Source organism: Puma concolor, chromosome C1 (genome assembly GCF_028749965.1).
Source record: "Puma concolor isolate L17-30 chromosome C1, mPumCon1.1.hap2, whole genome shotgun sequence".
In the NCBI taxonomy this organism is placed as follows: domain Eukaryota; kingdom Metazoa; phylum Chordata; class Mammalia; order Carnivora; family Felidae; genus Puma; species Puma concolor.
The window spans coordinates 204,129,775-204,148,882 of NC_141674.1; the positions used below are offsets into that span (position 1 = coordinate 204,129,775).

The 19,108-nt window shown below is 39.1% G+C and overlaps 1 protein-coding gene across 4 annotated transcripts in view; it reads left to right on the plus strand.

Moving 5' to 3' along the window:
• The window catches only part of CNOT9 (CCR4-NOT transcription complex subunit 9), a 30,425-nt gene that overhangs the window by 5,392 nt on the left and 5,925 nt on the right, over positions 1 to 19,108 (plus strand). For all 4 annotated transcript variants that reach the window (XM_086719650.1, XM_086719651.1, XM_086719652.1 and 1 more), the window contains exons 2-5: positions 6,634 to 6,813; positions 8,868 to 8,983; positions 11,177 to 11,286; positions 17,114 to 17,223. In XM_086719650.1, coding sequence (XP_086575776.1) covers positions 6,634 to 6,813; positions 8,868 to 8,983; positions 11,177 to 11,286; positions 17,114 to 17,223 — 516 coding nt within the window. The remainder of the gene's footprint in view (positions 1 to 6,633; positions 6,814 to 8,867; positions 8,984 to 11,176; positions 11,287 to 17,113; positions 17,224 to 19,108) is intronic.

The following is a 19,108-nucleotide window of genomic DNA, read 5'->3' on the forward strand; positions in this document are numbered from 1 at the left end:
AGAAAAGGCAACCCTATTCTATAGTGGCAGAATGCCTATCTGTGATTGCCTAAGACTGGGTGTGTGGTTTACTGAAAGAAGTACCAGAGAACTTTTGGGGATGGTGGAAGAAGTCTGTCTATATGTATATATATAATGTTTATTTTTGAGACAGAGCATGAGCAGGGGAGGGAGAGAGAGATGGAGACACAGAATCCAAAGCAGTCTCCAGGCTCTGAGCTGTCAGAGCCACCCAGGTACTCCTAAAGAAGAGGTCTAGATCTTGATTGTGGTGGTGGTTACTCAGGTATATAAAGTTCTCAAAAGTCATTGAAACATGGGGCACCTGGGTGGCTCAGTCGGTTAAGCAGCCGACTTCGGCTCAGGTCATGGTCTCACGGTCCATGGGTTCGAGCCCCGTGTCGGGCTCTGTGCTGACAGCTCAGAGCCTGGAGCCTGTTTCAGATTCTGTGTCTCCCTCTCTCTGACCCTCCCCCATTCATGCTCTGTCTCTCTCTGTCTCAAAAATAAATAAACGTTAAAAAAAAAAAACCAAAGGAGGGGCACCTGGGTGGCGCAGTCGGTTAAGCGTCCGACTTCAACCAGGTCACGATCTCGCAGTCCGTGAGTTTGAGCCCCGCGTCAGGCTCTGGGCTGATGGCTCAGAGCCTGGAGCCTGTTTCCGATTCTGTGTCTCCCTCTCTCTCTGCCCCTCCCCCGTTCATGCTCTGTCTCTCTCTGTCCCAAAAATAAATAAACTTTGAAAAAAAAAAATTAAAAAAAAAAAAACCAAAGGGAAAAAAAAAGTCATTGAAACATACACTTAAAATGGGTCCACTTAAAATTTTATGCAAATTAACCTCAAAATTAACTTTTTAAAAGAGCTCTTAGATTAGTCCCTCAGCAATAACTAAGAACTAAATAAAGTAATTTCCAAGATTTGAGAGCTGCCTGGGACTTTATGGTATTGTTCCCTTATTTTACCAATGATAAAATTAAGGCTTGCCAAAGTAAATGACTTATACTAGGTCACACAATTATAGAAATGGCGAAACTGTATTTTGAATCCATTTCTGGCTTCCAGTGCAGTGTGCATTCCACTTATTGTGCTTGTGTAGTTACATGTAAATTGGGGTCTTTTCTATTCTTTCACTTGATAAACAAGTTCTTAATTCTGGATCCATGCATAGGTTACATGGGGTCTATGAATTCTTTTAAATTGTGTGTAAATTTTGTGTACAAGAAATTATGTGCAAAACAATTTGCAATTGCATGTTTTCCTGAGGAAAAGATCCATAGATTTCACGTGATCCAAGAAGTGTTGACCTGGTTAAGTAGCTGGCTTCAGTTCAGGTCCTTCAGCACAGGTCATGATCTCACGGTTTGTGAGTTCAAGCCCCACATTGGGCTCACTGCTGTCAGCACAGAGCCTGCTTCTGATCCTCTGCCCCCCACCCCGTGCCTCTGTGCCCCCCACTCCTTCTCTCCCCCCACTCAAAAATACATAAATTTAAAAAAAAAAAAGTGTTAACTTCAATTCTTGTGGCAGTATTCTGCTATTACTTTTAATGTGTTTAAAGTAGTCTCCAGTAGAGAAGTTATGCTTCTCCAGAAGAGGAGTGTATGCTCCTAGATTGAATTCTATATCATCCACAGCCTCAGAAATGGATTAGTAAATTATAAAAGAATTGTAGCAATTGCTTTAGGAATCTTTAGTGGTGATGTTTAGAGAATGGCAGGAAGAGGAAACCTACCATCCTTTACTCATACTTTCATCAGTTGTAAAATGAGGATAATAACCGTGTTCTGTTCAGTAAATGAAACCATGTTTTAAAAAATGTCCAGTACAGGGGCACCTGGGTGGCTCAGTTGGTTGAACATCAGACTTGGGCTCAGGTCATGATCTCACAGCTCTTGAGTTCTAGTCCCGCATTGGGCTCTGTGCTGATGGCTCAGAGCCTGGAGACTGCTTTGGATTCCATGTCTCCCCGTACCCTTCCCCACTCACACTCTGTCTCTTAAAAATAAACATTGAAAAAAAATTTTTTAATGTTCAGTACGGTTCTGTCTCTTCCCTTATCTACCCCACCTGCCTCTTTCACTTCCCACACTCTTAGGAAGACATGAATTTTCAGATTCTGATATTTTTGTGAAAGGTGTGCCTAAATGATCCTTGGGATTTAGAAAGAGGGTAAGATACGTATTGGGGGTTTATTTCCATCAAGATCTACTGAAATGCTAGAATTGTGTTTTGGAGTTTTATTGAAGGATAATGTCGAGGATTTTGTCAGTCATCTGGTAATATTAATACGGATGACCCTTGAACAGGGTAGGGCTTAGGGATGCCAACCTCCCCCATGCACAGTTGGAAATCTGCATAAAACTTTTGATTCCCCCAAAACTGAATTCTTAATAGTCTGCTCTTAACTGTTAGCCTTACTGATAACAGTTGATCCACACATATTTTGTATGTTATGTATATTATATACTACATTCTTATAATAGAGAAAAGAAAATGTTAAGACAGTCATAAGGAAGGGAAAATACATTTACAGTACTGTAGTTACTGAAAAGAGTCCATGTATGAGTGACCTGTGTAGTTCAAACCCACATTCAAGTCACCTGTACATATATCAATATGTAAATCAAAATGTAAAAATATTTTCCCTTTTATTCTCCACAATAACTAAACTTCTGCATGTGTTATAAAATTACCTGTTGATGTGTGTGGTGGAGGTGTGTGTGTGAGAGTGAAGTGGCTATCACTAGCTAGATTATTCCTATGAGAACCATGATTTGACATAGGGAATTAGGTCCAACTATTTCACTGACTTTCTCAAAATGATGATTATTGAGGTGCCTGGCTGGCTCAGTTGGTAGAATATGAGACTCTTGACCTCTGGGTTGTGAGTTCAAGCCTCACGTTGGGCATAGAGCTTACTTAAATAACATTTTAAAAAAATATTTTGTTGATGATTATCATGTGCTTTGTAGTCTCAATTAAGTCGAGAATATCCCTTCACATCGACAGTATTGGGTATTGTTCATGGTGCTGATTGTTTTTCGGATTCGGCTGAACTAACAGCAGTAACATTTTAAGTTTTTGTCTGAGCTTTTTATATATATGTTCCCTGTCTCTATTGTCCAGGTCACAGGACAAAGCTGTTTTGAGCATCATCTTTATTATTTTTTTAATGTTTATCTATTTTTGAGCGAGAGAGAAAGAGAGAGAGCGCGCGAGCAGGGGAGGGGCAGAGAGAGAGGGAGACATGGAATCAGAAGTACGCTCCAGGCTCCGAGGTATCAGCATAGAACCTGATGCAGAGCTTGAACTCAGGAGCCGTGAGATTATAACCTGAGCCAAAGTCAGACACCTAACCAACTGAGCCACTCAGGTGCCCTTTAAACGTCATCTTTAGATCAGACCTAATCTTTCAGTCAGGTGAGAAACCGCATTAGCAAAGCAAAGAGTATGGACTCTGTTGCCAGGCTGCCTGGATTCAGATTTTGGCTTTGGCAAAATAACAGTGTTTCCTCCTCTATAAAATGAGAGTAGTGACAAGTATTTGTTTAGGACAGTGCCTGACAGAGTAAGCACTATGTGTGTTAGCTCCCATTTTTGTTTTAAGAAATAATTGTATTCAGGGGCGCCCGGGTGGCTCAGTTGGTTAAGTGTCCGACGTCAGTTCAGGTCATGATCTTGCAGTTTGTGAGTTCAAGCCCCGCCTCGGGCTCTGTGCAGACAGCTCGGAGCCTGGAGCCTGCTTCAGATTCTGTGTCTCCCTCTCCCTCTGCCTCTCCCCTGCTCACGCTCTGTCTCTCTCTGTCTCTCAATAATGAATAAATGTTTAAAAAAATTTTTGTTTTAAAGAAATAATTGTATTCATCCCATAACAAATAGGTATTCAGTAGGGTTAAACTAACTCCTGTTAAATTGTAGGCAAAATTCACTGGGGGTGATGAAAAAGAGGGTTCTTATCCCAAGTATTTCCTGGCACCAAACTGCCCTCACTGCCTTTCCTTTGCTAGAATGGCTACAGAACCCATAGGTCCAAGCTAGTGCCTGAGAAGACATTACCACCTACCTGACATCCCTAGCTCTCTTAGAACCAAAGCCCCACAGAGGCTGCAGCTCCCACAAGTAGCCTTAAAAGTTGGAGTATTGCTGGCAGCAGGTGGCCATGACGTTAGATACCCAACTAGGCACCAGGCCCTCTAGAGTGTTAGCATCGCTCCAAGGACACCATCTCCTTGCTGAAGTTCGGCCAGCTCTGGAAATAGAATATGTGGGGGTGGGGCCTGGTGTTCAGAAGCCATGATATGCTGATCGGTGGCTACAAGTGCATCCTGCTGTTCTACACCCAGGGCTCCCTGGGGCAGCATGAGGCATAGGAGTTCCAGATACAGGTTGCAAACTGGCTGTACTGGGGGCAATGGAGCTTAGTGGTTTGGGGCAACAGGACTTTAGGGGGAGTTGAATGAGTAAAGACTAATCAGTATAGATACTCTATTAATAGAGCAATGAGTATCTCTGAGACCCCTTTAGTTATTGGATTGTGGGTCATCCAGGCGACTGTGGGCAGGAAACTCAAAGCTAAAATTTTAGCCCTTGTTTCCACAGAGCTTTTTAAGGTGATATAATACTCTATAAATAAACATACCCTGTCTTCCTGGTGGGAATTACATTTCCAAAAATAATTTTTTTAAGTTGAGGGCCTATCTGTAGTAGCCTGGAAAGGGCAAGTGCTTGGACAATACTGCTTTTGCTATGGGGGGGGGGGGGGGGTAGGACTACCCTGTTACTTCTTCATATTGCTGCTGTGGGAGCCTGGGCTTCCTTGAGGACCACCACTGATGGGAGTTACAAAATACCTTTCAACAGATTGAGGCAGTTAAAGAAGACTTAAGCTGCATGGTATTTCAGTCCATTTAGCAGAACACTTTGTGGTTCATTCTGTCAAGCAAGTGAAATGATAAACATTAAGCTAAAAGCTTATAATCAAGCTTCCATTTATAGAAGACTGTTCAGCTTGGGTACAGTGATTGTGAGTGCACCTCAAAGTCTATCTTAGACTTTTGTTCTTCAACAAAGACAGTTGTCCTTTCTGTGCCTCATCTTTCCATCTGTACGATGGGTAGGTCATTCTATCACACTAAGCTGTAGTGGGAACATATAAATACCATGGGAAGCTATGTAATGCAGTTCAGGAAGGCACTGGAATATGCAAGTTCATACTTGGGTGAATTGAGCAGGTTAATCCTCTGAGTGATAGTGATCTCATCTGTAAGTATAGTTCTTTTTCTTTTTCTTTTTCTTTTTCTTTTTTTTTTTTTTTTTTTTTGCCTACCCCTCCTGCCCCCCATCTACCCAATAATTCCCCTGGTTGGGGTAACTAAGTGAGAAAATACTGGGCATAGGGATCGAAATCTTGAATCTGTTAGGACTTTAGAGCTAAAAATAGCAATGGTAATCATTTTTCTACTCTATCATATTTTCCAAAGAAGAATAATTAAGGGAGTTAACCGAGGGCACAGGCTGTTTGACAGGTGTGGAGAATTATAGAAATGCTCAAATTTTTTTGAACGTTGTGATGCTTTAGTACAATAATAAAAGAATGTTGTCCGTCTTGCACCTATGTGAGTAAGTAATGGATGATTCTCAAAGGGGTAGAGGTAGAGTATGTATAAGAATCATTAGAAGGGGGGCTTTTCCAAATTACATATGTTTTCTGCTCCGTGGAAGGGGATGCCAGAATTAATGGGGGAAGGACCAGAAGTGGGTGGGGAGGGTGTAACTTTTTTCCTTTCAAAAACTTACAGGGGCACCTGAGTGGCTCAGTTGGTTAAGTGTCCCAACTCTTGATTTCAGCTCAGGTCACGATCTTGTGGTTCATGAGATTGAGCCCCGCATCAGACTCTACACTGCACGGAGCCTGCTTGGGATTCTCTCTTTCCTCCTCCTCTCTCTCTCTCAAAATAAATCAGCATTTTAAAAATATATCAAAATAATAAAATCAAATAAACTATTATAGATACATGCTTAAGAAAAGTAAACTATGCAGAAGGTTTTATTGTTTACAAGGAAAAGTAAATTTCCCATGTAGATTCCACCCTTGGCAGTAATTACTGTTAAGCTTCTTATTTTTTTTTTTATTGTTACTGTTAAGTTTCTTATGTGTCATTCTAGAAGTGTTGTATGTAAATATATAAGTATATTTATGTATATAAGTGGAAGGGTCTATACTATTCTGTACGCTTTGTTTTTTGGTTTTATTTAGTATCAACACATGTAAAGCTATTTATTTAAAGACCTACATAGTATTACAAATAAAGATGTACCCATAGGTAGCTAACAGTTCCTAGTTGATAGATTTTTACAATTTCAAGTTTTCTGCTTTTGTAACAGTGCAACAGTAAACATCCTGGTATGTCCTCAGTACAGCCCAGGTGTACCTCTTGGATAAATTTCTAAACATGAAATTATTGAAAGGTGTGTGTGTGTTTTAGATTTTGAGAGATTGAATTTATTTACATCAAGTGTACGGATATAGAAAAGCTCCCCTGGTATTTATAAAAAACACATTCCCTCTAAAGCAGAGTAAAACTTGGTTTGACTCTAACAAAACATGTTTACTTTCTTTTTTCCACTTGAAGCCTGTGCCTACTGCACTGGCTCAAGTAGACAGAGAAAAAATCTATCAGTGGATCAATGAGCTGTCCAGTCCTGAGACAAGGGAAAATGCTTTGCTGGAGCTGAGTAAGAAGCGAGAATCTGTTCCTGACCTTGCACCCATGCTGTGGCATTCATTTGGTACTATTGCAGCACTTTTACAGGTGGGTACATACCAGTGAGTTGCAGGTCATTCCTGTTTATCATGCTTCTCTCTCTCTGTCTGCTCAAATGATTTCGAAGACTTTGGTAGAATAGTTCTTTAAATGTTAGCATTTGTAAGAATCTGTTTTAGAAAAGTCTAAGGTGCTTGTTAAAATGCAGATTCTTGGGTCTTACCCAAAAGATTTATTTGGTCTCAGATTAAAAATCTTTTTTTAGAAAGCACCTGCCCTGCTCTCAGGTGATTCTGATGCAGGTAGTCTGAGAACTACACTTTGAAAAACACAGCTTTAGGAATACCACAAGACACTTCTACATGACAGAAGAAAAAAGGTAGAAAGTAAAGTATAAGAACTGCAGGGTATATTCTGGCAAAAGGAAATATTAAGATAAAGATATGATAGCTATAGGATTAGAGGTAGGTACACTTGTACATTAAAGGGTAAGTAACCAAAATTTGGTTCTGACTGTAATGATCATTGGTGGGAAATAAATTGATATGGTATAATCTTACAATACCAAGATAATGGAATAATCATTCTTTAAAGTATTGTCCAAAATTCCTAATAATGAGATTAATTTTTCAAGCCTGTTAAGTAAATTTGCATTCATTTCCTATATCATGTAACCAAGAAACTAATCTTTCCTTTTTTTAATGTATAATTAACATACATACAGTGTTATATTAGTTTTGGGTATACAGTATTACAATTCAGTGATTCAACAATTCTGTACATTACTCATTGCTTATCACAATAAGTGTATTCTTTTTTTTTTTTTTTTAAATGTTTATTCATTTTTGAGAGAGACAGATTGCAAGCAGGGGAGGGGCAGAGAGAGAGAGACACACACAGAATTCCAGGCAGGCTCCAGGCTCCGAACTGTCAGCACAGAGCCAAATGTGGAACTCGAACTCACAAACCACAAGATGTCATGACTTGAGCCAAAGTCAGATGCTCAACCAACTGAGCCACCCAGGTGCCCCACAATAAGTGTGTTCTTAATCCCCAAAACTAATCTTTCTTTCAGGGACTTTTCCTATAAAAGTTTTACAATTAAAAAAAAAAAGGAATTGTATACAGCATATCATCACCTTTTGACAGAGTACATATGTTCACTGCTGTTTGAACATATCTCCATGTGTATACCCACATTCTTTTTTTTTTTTTTTTTAACATTTATTTATTACTGAGAGACAGACACAGAGCATGAGCAGGGGAGGGGTAGAGAGAGGGGGAGATATAGAATCTGAAGTAGGCTCCAGGCTCAGAGTTGTCAGCCCAGAGCCCGATGCGGGGCTCGAACTCACAAACTGCGAGATCATGACCCGAGCTGAAGTTGGTCGATTAACCAACTGAGCCACCCAGGTGCCCATCCCACGTTCTTATCTCTCCCTTTTTGCAGTTGCTACCTGACCAAATTTAGACTTCTTAATGAGTCACTGTGGTTGATCTACTGACACTTGCTATCTGGCCAGTTATCACTATAACTTAAAGCAGGGTACTGACAAAATGGAGGATTATAAATATAAGAGCCCCTCAAGTGAAGGCCTCAACAGATGCTGGATATAAAGAGGGAAGTGTAGGTGACCACAGTTGCCTCCAGACAAATCTTCTAGAAACCTATGTAGAAATTTCTCTTAGTCTCAGGTATCTTTGGGATGAAAAGATAGCATTGTTTATTTCTGCTCCCACTTTGATAGTTCAGTTCTTACAGGATATGTGGAATCAAAAGTTGTGGGAGTTTTGGGGGGCCTGGGTGGCTCAGTCGATTAAGTGTCCGACTTCGGCTCAGGTCATGATATCACAGTTCGTGAGTTCGAGCCCTGCATCGGGCTCTGTGCTGGCAGCTGAGAGCCTGGAGCCTGCTTTGGATTCTGTGTCTCCCTCTCTGTCTGCCCCTTTCCCACTCACGCTCTGTCTCTCAAAAATAAATAAATGTTAAAAAAAAATTTTTTTTTAAGTTGTGGGAGTTTTTAGGGTTTTTGCTTTAATACCATGGGAATTCATTTTGTAATAAGTTCTTTATTCATCTGCTGCTGGTTTCCATTTTTTAGGAAATTGTAAATATTTATCCATCCATCAACCCACCCACCTTGACAGCACACCAATCTAACAGAGTTTGCAATGCTCTGGCATTACTGCAATGTGTGGCATCACACCCGGAAACCAGGTCAGTCCTTTGATGCGTCTGTTGATGGAGGTTGTATTGAATATGGTCTTTTTATGAATGAGAGGAAGAGGCATGCAGTGGGGTGCATGTGTGTGGGTGTGGATCTCCAGGATTCTCATTTGCTTTGCTTTTCCTGAAGAATTTCTGGTCTCTAATTCACCAAGTTTTCATGTAGTAACAGCATAGTATTGTTTAACATGTTCTTTTATAATTTTTTTTTTTTGCCTTTTTAAAATTGCAGTAAAGTATACATGACATAAGCTTACCATTTCAACTATTTATAAGCATAGAGTTGAGTAATAAGAATACCTTTATAATTTGCAACCACCACCACCATCCATCTCCATTACTTTTTTCATCTTGTAAAACTGAAACTTTACCCATTAAACCATAACTCCCCATTCCCATAGCCTCTGGGAACCATCTTTCTACTTTCTGTCTGTATGATTTTGACTACTCTGAGTATCTCATTTAAGTGGAATCATTCAGTATTAGTCTTTTTGTAATTGGTTTACTTCATTTAGCATAACGTCTACATTGTAGTATATGTCAGAATTTTCTTCCTTTTTAAGGCTGAATAATAATCCGTTGTCTCATTTACTTTTTACTCATTTATAACACTGAACTTTAAAGGAATGGCATTCACGGGGCGCCTGGTAGAGCATGTGGCTCTTGATCTCAGGGTCGTAAGTTTGAACCCCACGTTAGAGGTAAAGTTTATTTAAAAATAAAATAGGGGCGCCTGGGTGGCTTAGTCGGTTGAGTGTCTAACTCTTGATTTCGGCTAAGGTCATGATCCCAAGGTTGTGGGATCAAGCCCCACATCAGGCTCTGTGCTGAGTGTGGAGCCTGCTTAAGATTCTCTCTCCCACTGCCCCTCACCCCCACTCGAGTGCATGCACGCTCGCTCTCTGTCTCTCTCTCTCTCTCTCAAATAAAAAAATAAAAATAAAGGAGTGGCGTTCACATCTCAAGAAAAGTCAGGTATGTAGATACTTCTCCCCCCTTAACCCATGGTAGACATCACTGTGCCATATATGAGGCACAGTGCATGGCATTTAGCAGGAGTTCAGTAAATATTTGAACCCAGCATTTTTCCCCACTGAACCTAGATTTGGCTTCAGAATCTTTCTTAACCAAGGATTCTAGGCAGCCTTGTAAAAGATTAGATTAGAATTGGCATGCAAGTTGGCCTGCTACATCTGACAGGAAAAGGAAAATCCTGTTCAGGTATCTGCTTTGTGACTTTTATGGCTCTGAGGCACTTAATGACATCTTATTGAAGTCTTTCCTCTTTTTCTCAAGTTTCCTTATGAAATCTGAGTGCTAGGTTGACACTGACATTTTAGAGCTCTAGAGAAGTTACAATGAAAGTTATTTTTAAGCACTTAAGAAAAATGCAAGAGTACTGTGTTAAAAATTTAGAGTGTTTGCTCTCCCATAAGGTGTAACTATAAATAACAAAGTAATGGATTGGTTCCACGTTAGTTGCCTGACATATTAGCTTCAGATTACAATGTTTTTAGAATATCTAGTGTATCTGAAATGCTCTAACAAAAAAAAGAACAGTGTGCATTTAAACATAGCAGATAAACCTGATAATGGCTCCTTTGTTTTCCTGTCTCGGTTTATAAGGTTTTGTGTGACTGTACCTGTGAATAGGTGAGGGAAGGCATCTAGGAGAATTTCTCGGGCACTTAATAGCATTTTATGACCTACTTTTTTAAATCTGCAATTGGATATTTTATCAGTTTTTCAGGTACTTGATACTGATTACAGGGAAAATGGTGTATTCTCTTAACCATTGATCTAGACTAGGTTTTTTTTTTTTTAACCTTGACATTGCCATTTTGAGCTAGGTTTTGTGGTGGGAGGAGGGGAGTGAAAGGGGGCTGTCCTGTGCTCTGTTGGATGTTTGGCAGCATCCCTGGCCTCTGCCCACTGAATGCCACTAGCACCCCCCTCAGTTGTGACAACCAAAATTATCTCCAGACATTGCCGCATGTGCGCTGGTGGGCAAAATCATCCCAACTGAGAACCATTGGTCTAGACTAATGACCGTTGACCCTTTTCTAGAGGTTTCTTGGTTAGGCAATGTTATAGACCTTACAGAATGAACTGCCTGGAAATTGAATATTCACAGTCCTTAGAAATTGAGTCTGGGCTCTGAATGTGATTATCTTTTTCTTTCAGGTCAGCATTTCTTGCAGCACACATCCCACTTTTTTTGTACCCCTTTTTGCACACTGTCAGCAAAACGCGTCCCTTTGAGTATCTTCGGCTAACCAGTCTTGGAGTTATTGGTAAGTTATTAGGGTTGTCTTACAAGCCTGAAATACTCATTCATAATAGCGATCTTAACTTCGGTGTTTTGTTTTGTCTTTTATAACTTTTGTTCACCAGTTGTTTGTTTTTTGTCTTTGAGGTTGAGTCTGTTTTCACTAATAAATGAGGATATAATAACAAATAATAATAAATATTTGTTAAATAATAAGTAAATAAGTCATATAATGGTTCTTATCAAGTACCATTCTGTGTGTTGTTAATAAGGGTATGAAGCCCAACATTTGGGATTAAATTTAGCATATATATAGAAACATTTATTGGAATTGTAGGGAGAGTAAAGAACAAGAACTGCAGTCAACAAAGAGTATTATTACAGGGATAAGAATTTGAGCTGGTGTTGTGTTTTGTTTGTTTCTCTTTTCTAACTTTTGAGCTGTTCTCCCATAACTGAAGATGTTTGTCTTCTGCTTCACCTAGTTGAATTTTTGCATGCTACAGTTAATGTTTCCACATATATTTACTATGGGAGATGTGACTAAAATATGTTTTGCTCAGGAAAATAATACATTAGCTGTTTCAGATCTCAGACTCCCAGATAATAAAGAACTGTCTTTGGATTTGTGAAAAGTAAATACATTCAAGGTTTCTTTCCAGGGGTGCCTGGCTGGTTCAGTCGGTAAAGCATGCAACTCTTGATCTTAGGGTCGTGAGTTCAATCCCCATGCCCCACGTTGGGCATGGAGCCTACTAAAAAAAGAAGAAGAAAATGATTTCTTTCCAAACTCACCCTTCAGTATCTTTTTCTCATAGTTTTTGCTCATGTACTGACCAAACAGTAAGAACATTGATTTTTTTAATAAACTTTTTTGTTTTATTTATTTATTTTGAGGAGGGGAGGGGCAGAGGGAGTGAGAGACAACCCCAAGCATGCTCCACACTGGTAGCACAGAGCCCAATGAGGGGCTTGAACTCATGAAACCGAGAGTCACTTAACTGACTGAGCCACCCAGGCGCCCCAATAAGAACATTGGTTGTACAGACTTTGTTTTGTTTGTTACTGTTTTTATCTTCAATTTGTGTTCATATCCCTACAATTATAAACCATGGAACAGGAAGTATACTTCAAAAGTTTGGTACTTTTAAGGCACCTGGGTGGCTCAGTTGGTTAAGCATCCAACTTTGGCTCAGGTCATGATCTCATGGTTCCTAAGTTCGAGCCTGCACATCAGGCTCTGCACTGACAGTGCGGAGCCTGCTTGGGATTCTTTCTCTCCCCCCCTCTCTCTCTGCCCCTCCCCAACTCATGCTTTCTCTCTTTGTCTCTCAAATAAATAAATAAACTTTAAGATAAAAAACAAAAAGTTTGGTACTTCTGAGACATATTTCTCAGAGACACTTTATTGTACATTTAAGGAGTAGCTGTTAATCTCGTATACAAGTGAATGTTACTCTTTTTTACATCCCCTCTCAAGTGGTACTCTAATTAGAAACTTTTTCCCCCAATATATTGTTTTCTACTTTTAAGTTACAAAAATTTCCCATGGAGGATTTAAAACATGAACAAGGTACCAGCCAAAAGAAAACATTTATATCCTTAATTCTGATTTAAATTACACCCTACTTCTGCTGGTTTTTAAACCACTACAGTTAGATGATGCATTTGGGATCTTGGGATAAACTTAACTGTAGGGGGATAAAAAAAAAAAAAAAAACACTCAGACAGTATAAAGCTAGTTGTTTGCCCTTGCATATATTTTCTGAAACTTAATTTCTCCAAGTCAGTTGAGAGTACAAGCTGAAGGTAAATGTTGGGCCTAGACTTTTTGCTTACAGTTCAAAGGTTATCACAAAAGTTTGAATATAAATGAAATGATACATGAAAAATTAGAAAATACTTGAAAGTGAATAAAATAAAAACAGCATATCAAAGCTTACAGGGTGCAGCTAAAGCAGGGCTTACAGGGAAATTTGTAGCATAAAATGCTAATACTAGAAAGGAGGAAAGGTCTTCAATGTTCAAACCTTTCCACTTTAAGAAAATAGAAAAAGGAGCAAATTAAGCTAAATTGAACAGAAGGAAGGAAATAATAAAGAACAGACATCATTGAAAATGAGAACAGGAAAAGGATAGATAAAATCAATGAAACCAAAAGCTGACTTTTTTTGAGATATAATTGACTCATAACAAACATTTTGTTAGTTTTAAATGTACAGCATAACAATTTGATACATGTATAGATTGCAGAATGATTACCACAGTAAGTTAAAATCCATCACCACACACAGTTATAAAAATTTTTCTCGTGAGGAGAACCTTTAAGATCTCTCTTAACAACTTTGAAATATGCAATACGATATTGTTACTGTAGTCATTGCACGTTGCAGTCCCAGTACTTATAATTGGAGGTTTGTACCTTTTGACCACCTTCACCTATTTAACCCACCCCCAATTTTTTACTGAAAAAAATTCAGTGGAATTAATAAACCTGTAACTGGATAGACTGGGAGAAAAAGAGAAAACACAAATTATAAGTACCAGGAATGAAAGGGTGTATGTTACAACAGACCATAGACACTAAAAGAATAATGAGAGAATACTGCTAATAACTCTGTGCCCATAAATTTGATAACTTAGGTGAAATGGCCAAATTTTATGAAACTTTTCCAGAATATAGAAGGCTTCTAAATTCTTAGTAAGGCCAGCATTACTCTGATAATAAACCAGAAAAAAGACATTGTAAGAAAACTTTAGGCCAGTAGCCCTCAAGAACATAGATGAAGAAATTCTCAACAAAATGTTAACAAAGCAAGTCCAACAATATATAAAAAGGATCATCATGACCAAGTGGGTTTATCCCAGGAGTGCATGATGGTTTAACTTTCAAAAATCAGTCAATATAGGGGTGCTTGGCTAGCTCAGTTGGTAGAGCATATAACTCTTGATCTCAGGGTTGTGAGTTCAAGTCCCACATTGGGTGTAGAGATCACTTAAAAAGAGAATCTTAGGGACACCTGGGTGGCTCGGTTGAGCATCAGAGTCTTGATTTCAGCTTAGGTCATATCCCAGGGTAGTGGGGTTGAGCCCCACGTGGGGCTCCGCACTAAGCTTGGGGTCTGCTTGGGATTCTCTCTCTCTCCCCCCTGCCCCCTCCCCTGCTCACATGTGCTGTTGCTTTTTCTCTCATAAATAAATAAACAAACAAATCTTTTTTAAAGAATGGTCGATATAATTGACCATTTCAACAGACTAAAGAAGAAATATTGGTTGTTTCTTTCATTAAAAAAAAAAAAAATAGCGGACAGAATTCAGCCTCCCTTTATGATAAAAACGCCAGCAAAGTAGAAATGGAGAGAACTTTCTCAACCTGATAAAGTTAAAAAAAAGAATCCTACAATTAAGATCATAGTTAATATGAAAAACCAGGCATTGTCCCCTAAGATTGAGAACAAGGCAAGGATGTTTATTCTCACCACTCGTATTCAGTATCATTCTGGAAATCCTACCTGGTGCAATAAGGCAAGAGAAAAGAATAAAGGGCATACAAATTAGAAAGAAAAAAGTAAGACTGTTTATTCACAGACAACAAGGTTAACTACATAGAAAAATCTTGAAGAACCTACCCAAACAAAGCTACTGGACCTAGTAAATTTAGCAAGGTTGCAGGATATGAGGTCAGTATTCGAAAATGAATCATTTTATGTGGTAGAAACAGTCAAATTGAAATTTTAAAAACCTACCATTTATAATAGCACCAAAACATGAAAAATTTGGGTGTAAGTCTTACAAAATGTGCAAGATCTGTAGGTAAAAAACTACAAAACAATGATGAAAGCAAAGAAGTCCTAAATAAATGCAGAGATATACCATGTTCATTGATAGGTATATAAATGATTCAATGTTGTTGAGATGTGAGTTCTCCCCAAACTGATGTATATGGACTTAGAGCAATTACAACAAAATCCCAGCAGGATTTTTTTTTTTTTTTTTTTTTAATTTTTTTCAACGTTTTTATTTATTTTGGGGACAGAGAGAGACAGAGCATGAACGGGGGAGGGGCAGAGAGAGAGGCAGACACAGAATCGGAAACAGGCTCCAGGCTCTGAGCCATCAGCCCAGAGCCTGACGTGGGGCTCGAACTCACGGACCGCGAGATCGTGACCTGGCTGAAGTCGGACGCTTAACCGACTGCGCCACCCAGGCGCCCCACGGATTTTTTTTTTTTTAATATAGAAACAACAAGCTGTTTCTGAAATTTTTATGGAAAGGCAAATGAGCTAGAATATGCAGATTTTAAAAAGAAGGACAAAGTTGGAAGGCCTGCACTACCTGATTTCAAGATCTACTGGAAAACTGTGGTTGTAAAGACAGTGTGGTATTGGAGAAAAGCTAGGCTTGTAAATCAATGGAGCAAAATGGGGAGTCTAGAAATTGACCCATGCAGATATGGTTAATTGATTTTTGCAAAGGTGCAAAGATAATTTCATGAACAAAGGATAATAGTCTTTTCAATAAATGGTGGTAGGACAATTAAGATATCCATATGTAAAACCATGAAGCACAATCTATACCTTGTACTCTATGTAAAAATTAATTCAGAATGGATTTTAAACCTACGTGTAAAGTGAAAATTAAATAGTGATTTGAGGGGTGCCTGGGTGGCGCAGTCGGTTAAGCGTCCGACTTCAGCCAGGTCATGATCTCGCAGTCCGTGAGTTCGAGCCCCGCGTCAGGCTCTGGGCTGATGGCTCAGAGCCTGGAGCCTGTTTCCGATTCTGTGTCTCCCTCTCTCTCTGCCCCTCCCCCGTTCACACTCTGTCTCTCTCTGTCCCAAAAATAAATAAACGTTGAAAAAAAAAATTTTTTTTTTTTTTTAAAATAGTAATTTGATATCTGCTATAGGCCACATTAGTAAATTCTTCTATGTGCTGTTTGGTATGGGGTTTAGAGATTGTAGCATTTGTAGATTGCCAGTTCTTATTTTAAGTAAATGATATTCCTTTCTAATCGAAAGTGATTAAGTTATTATAGATCTAATTAACTGAGGCCTTTCATACAAAAACTGGTTGATGCGTTGGACAGCTCAGGGACCAGTCATTTGTTTAATGAGGCTCTGCTTCCCTATGTACAGAATAGAGAAGATATCCCTGAACTGTGTCTGTTACCTGGTCCGTGGTGTCAGTTTAGAACTCAACAGAATTTAATTGGGATGAATTTCAAAAATCATTTGTTCCGACTCTTTTTTTTATAGATAAAGAAACAGAGACCTATAAAGAGAGGGTAACTCTACCAAACTTTGGTAAACAAGTTGCGGGACTAGGATTAAAGTTCAGGTGTGTGTGTGTTTCTGGTTTGGGTACACCCTTCCATGATTGTGCTCTTTGGGGAAAGAGTAACAATTAAGTAACCAAGAAGTAATGTTTGTTTATGTCCAATGTGAAATAGGATTCAAATTGACACCATTTCTTTGCTACCTGGGGATATCCTTTAGTACTGATACAGAACTCTTCTCTCCTCCCTAAAATAAATAGAAAGTAGATGGTGATGTCATTGTGTAGCCAAGAATGTTAGAAAAATGAGTTAGATGGCTGAACTGCCGCTCACTATGTGATGGACCAAACCTGGTACCTGATCTTTCAGATGCTGACTGATAACAGTCAACCTCTGCTTTCTCTTCCCTTTTTTTTTTTTTTTAAACATCAGTATGAATCTGATTCTCTGACATGAATGAACCACAACGTATCTTCTCTCTGTTATTTAAGTTCCACAACTAGTTGAATGAACACTCATTCCAAAGTTAATTAAAAACATTCACTCTGAAATAATTTTGTCCATATTTTCTTTAGGGGCCCTAGTGAAAACAGATGAGCAGGAAGTAATCAACTTTTTATTGACAACAGAAATCATCCCTTTGTGTTTGCGCATTATGGAATCTGGAAGTGAACTTTCTAAAACGGTATGTGCTTTTCAACTTAGATTTTATGTTTTGTTGGCTCTTGGACTACTTTATGGTTCTGGGATCATTTTCTGCCTTCCTTCAGGCTTTTTGAAACTTATATGAATATATTTTCTCTCTTGGATAAAAATTGTTATAAAATGGTCATTTAAAAATCCAGACCTGGGGCACCTGGGTGGCTCAGCCAATTGAGCATCAGACTCTTGATTTCAGCTCAGGTCATGATCCCAGGGTCATGGGATCAAGCTCCCAAGTTGGGCTCCATGCTCAGCGTAGAGCCTGTTTAGGATTCTCTCTCTCTTTCTCTCTTTCTCTCTCCCTCTCTCCCTCTGCCCCTCTCCCCAACTTGCTCTCTTGTGTGCATGCACTCTCTCAAAAAAAAAAAACCAACAAACAAAAAAACCCATATATATATATATATATATATACGTATATATATAAATATATATATACGTATATATATATATACACATATATATGTATTTTTTTTTATCAAGCCCTTCAGAAGAATATAAAGTTAAACACTAACATTTTTCAGTTTTCTCTGAACCCACTTCTCACCACAAATGTATATAATTCCAGGGGCACCTGGGTGGCTCGGTCAGTTAAGCATTCGGCTTCAGTTCAGGTCATGATCTTGTGGCTCATGAGTGAGCTGTGCTCGGAGCCTGGAACCTGCTTCGGATTCTGTGTCTCCATCTCTCTCTGCCCCTCCCCACCCCTCAAAAATAAATAAACATTAAAAAAAATTTTTTTGGGGGCTCCTGGGTGGCGCAGTCGGTTAAGCGTCCGACTTCAGCCAGGTCACGATCTCGCGGTCCGTGAGTTCGAGCCCCGCGTCGGGCTCTGGGCTGATGGCTCAGAGCCTGGAGCCTGTTTCCGATTCTGTGTCTCCCTCTCTCTCTGACCCTCCCCCGTTCATGCTCTGTCTCTCTCTGTCCCAAAAATAAATAAACGTTGAAAAAAAAAAAATTAAAAAAAAAAAATTTTTTTTAATGTATATTCCAGACATTTTTTTACGCATACTCAAGTGTATATATGCCTTGGGCTTTTGCTTACTTTGCACTTTAACTATGAATGACAGCCCCCGATTGGGTATAAAATTCTTATCTCTCCCTATCAGAAGTATGTTGCCATAGCCCTGTTGTCTTCTGATATTGAATGTACAGTGAAATCTTGGGCCAGCAGTGTAAGTTAATCCTTTTGTTGGTGAACTTGCCTTTTCTGTGTGGATGTCTGTAAGCTTCTTTTATTATTTTTAACTTCATTTGATGATTTTGTATCAATTTTTTTTCTGGAAGAACATACTCCTCGTGTTTCTTGTTTTTATATAGTTTTCTCCTTAAGTTGTTCTAGTCTTTTCCCTCAGCAATATCATTTATGCCTTTCACATCTATTCTTCTTTCCCTTTAATAATGTACTACTTTTTTTTTTAATTTTTTTTTTTTTAACGTTTATTTATTTTTGAGACAGAGAGAGACAGAGCATGAACGGGGGAGGGTCAGAGAGAGGGAGACACAGAATCCGAAACAGGCTCCAGGTTCTGAGCTGTCAGCACAGAGCCCGACGTGGGGCTTGAACTCATGGACCGCGAGATCATGACCTGAGCCGAAGTCGGCTGCTTAACCAACTGAGCCACCCAGGCACCCCAATAATGTACTACTTTTTAAATTTCATGTCATGTGATTTTTCTCAAGGCTACTTGTCCATGTTGCTATTTTTAGCAACATCAAACCTCAGCTCCTAAAGTATGCTTAGTCACATTGAATTAATTTAATTCAATGAATATTTTATTGCTGGGTTGGATGCAAGCAGATGTAATGGTTTTAAATTTTTTTTATTTTAAACATGCAACACAGGGGCGCTTGGCTGGCTCAGTTGGAAG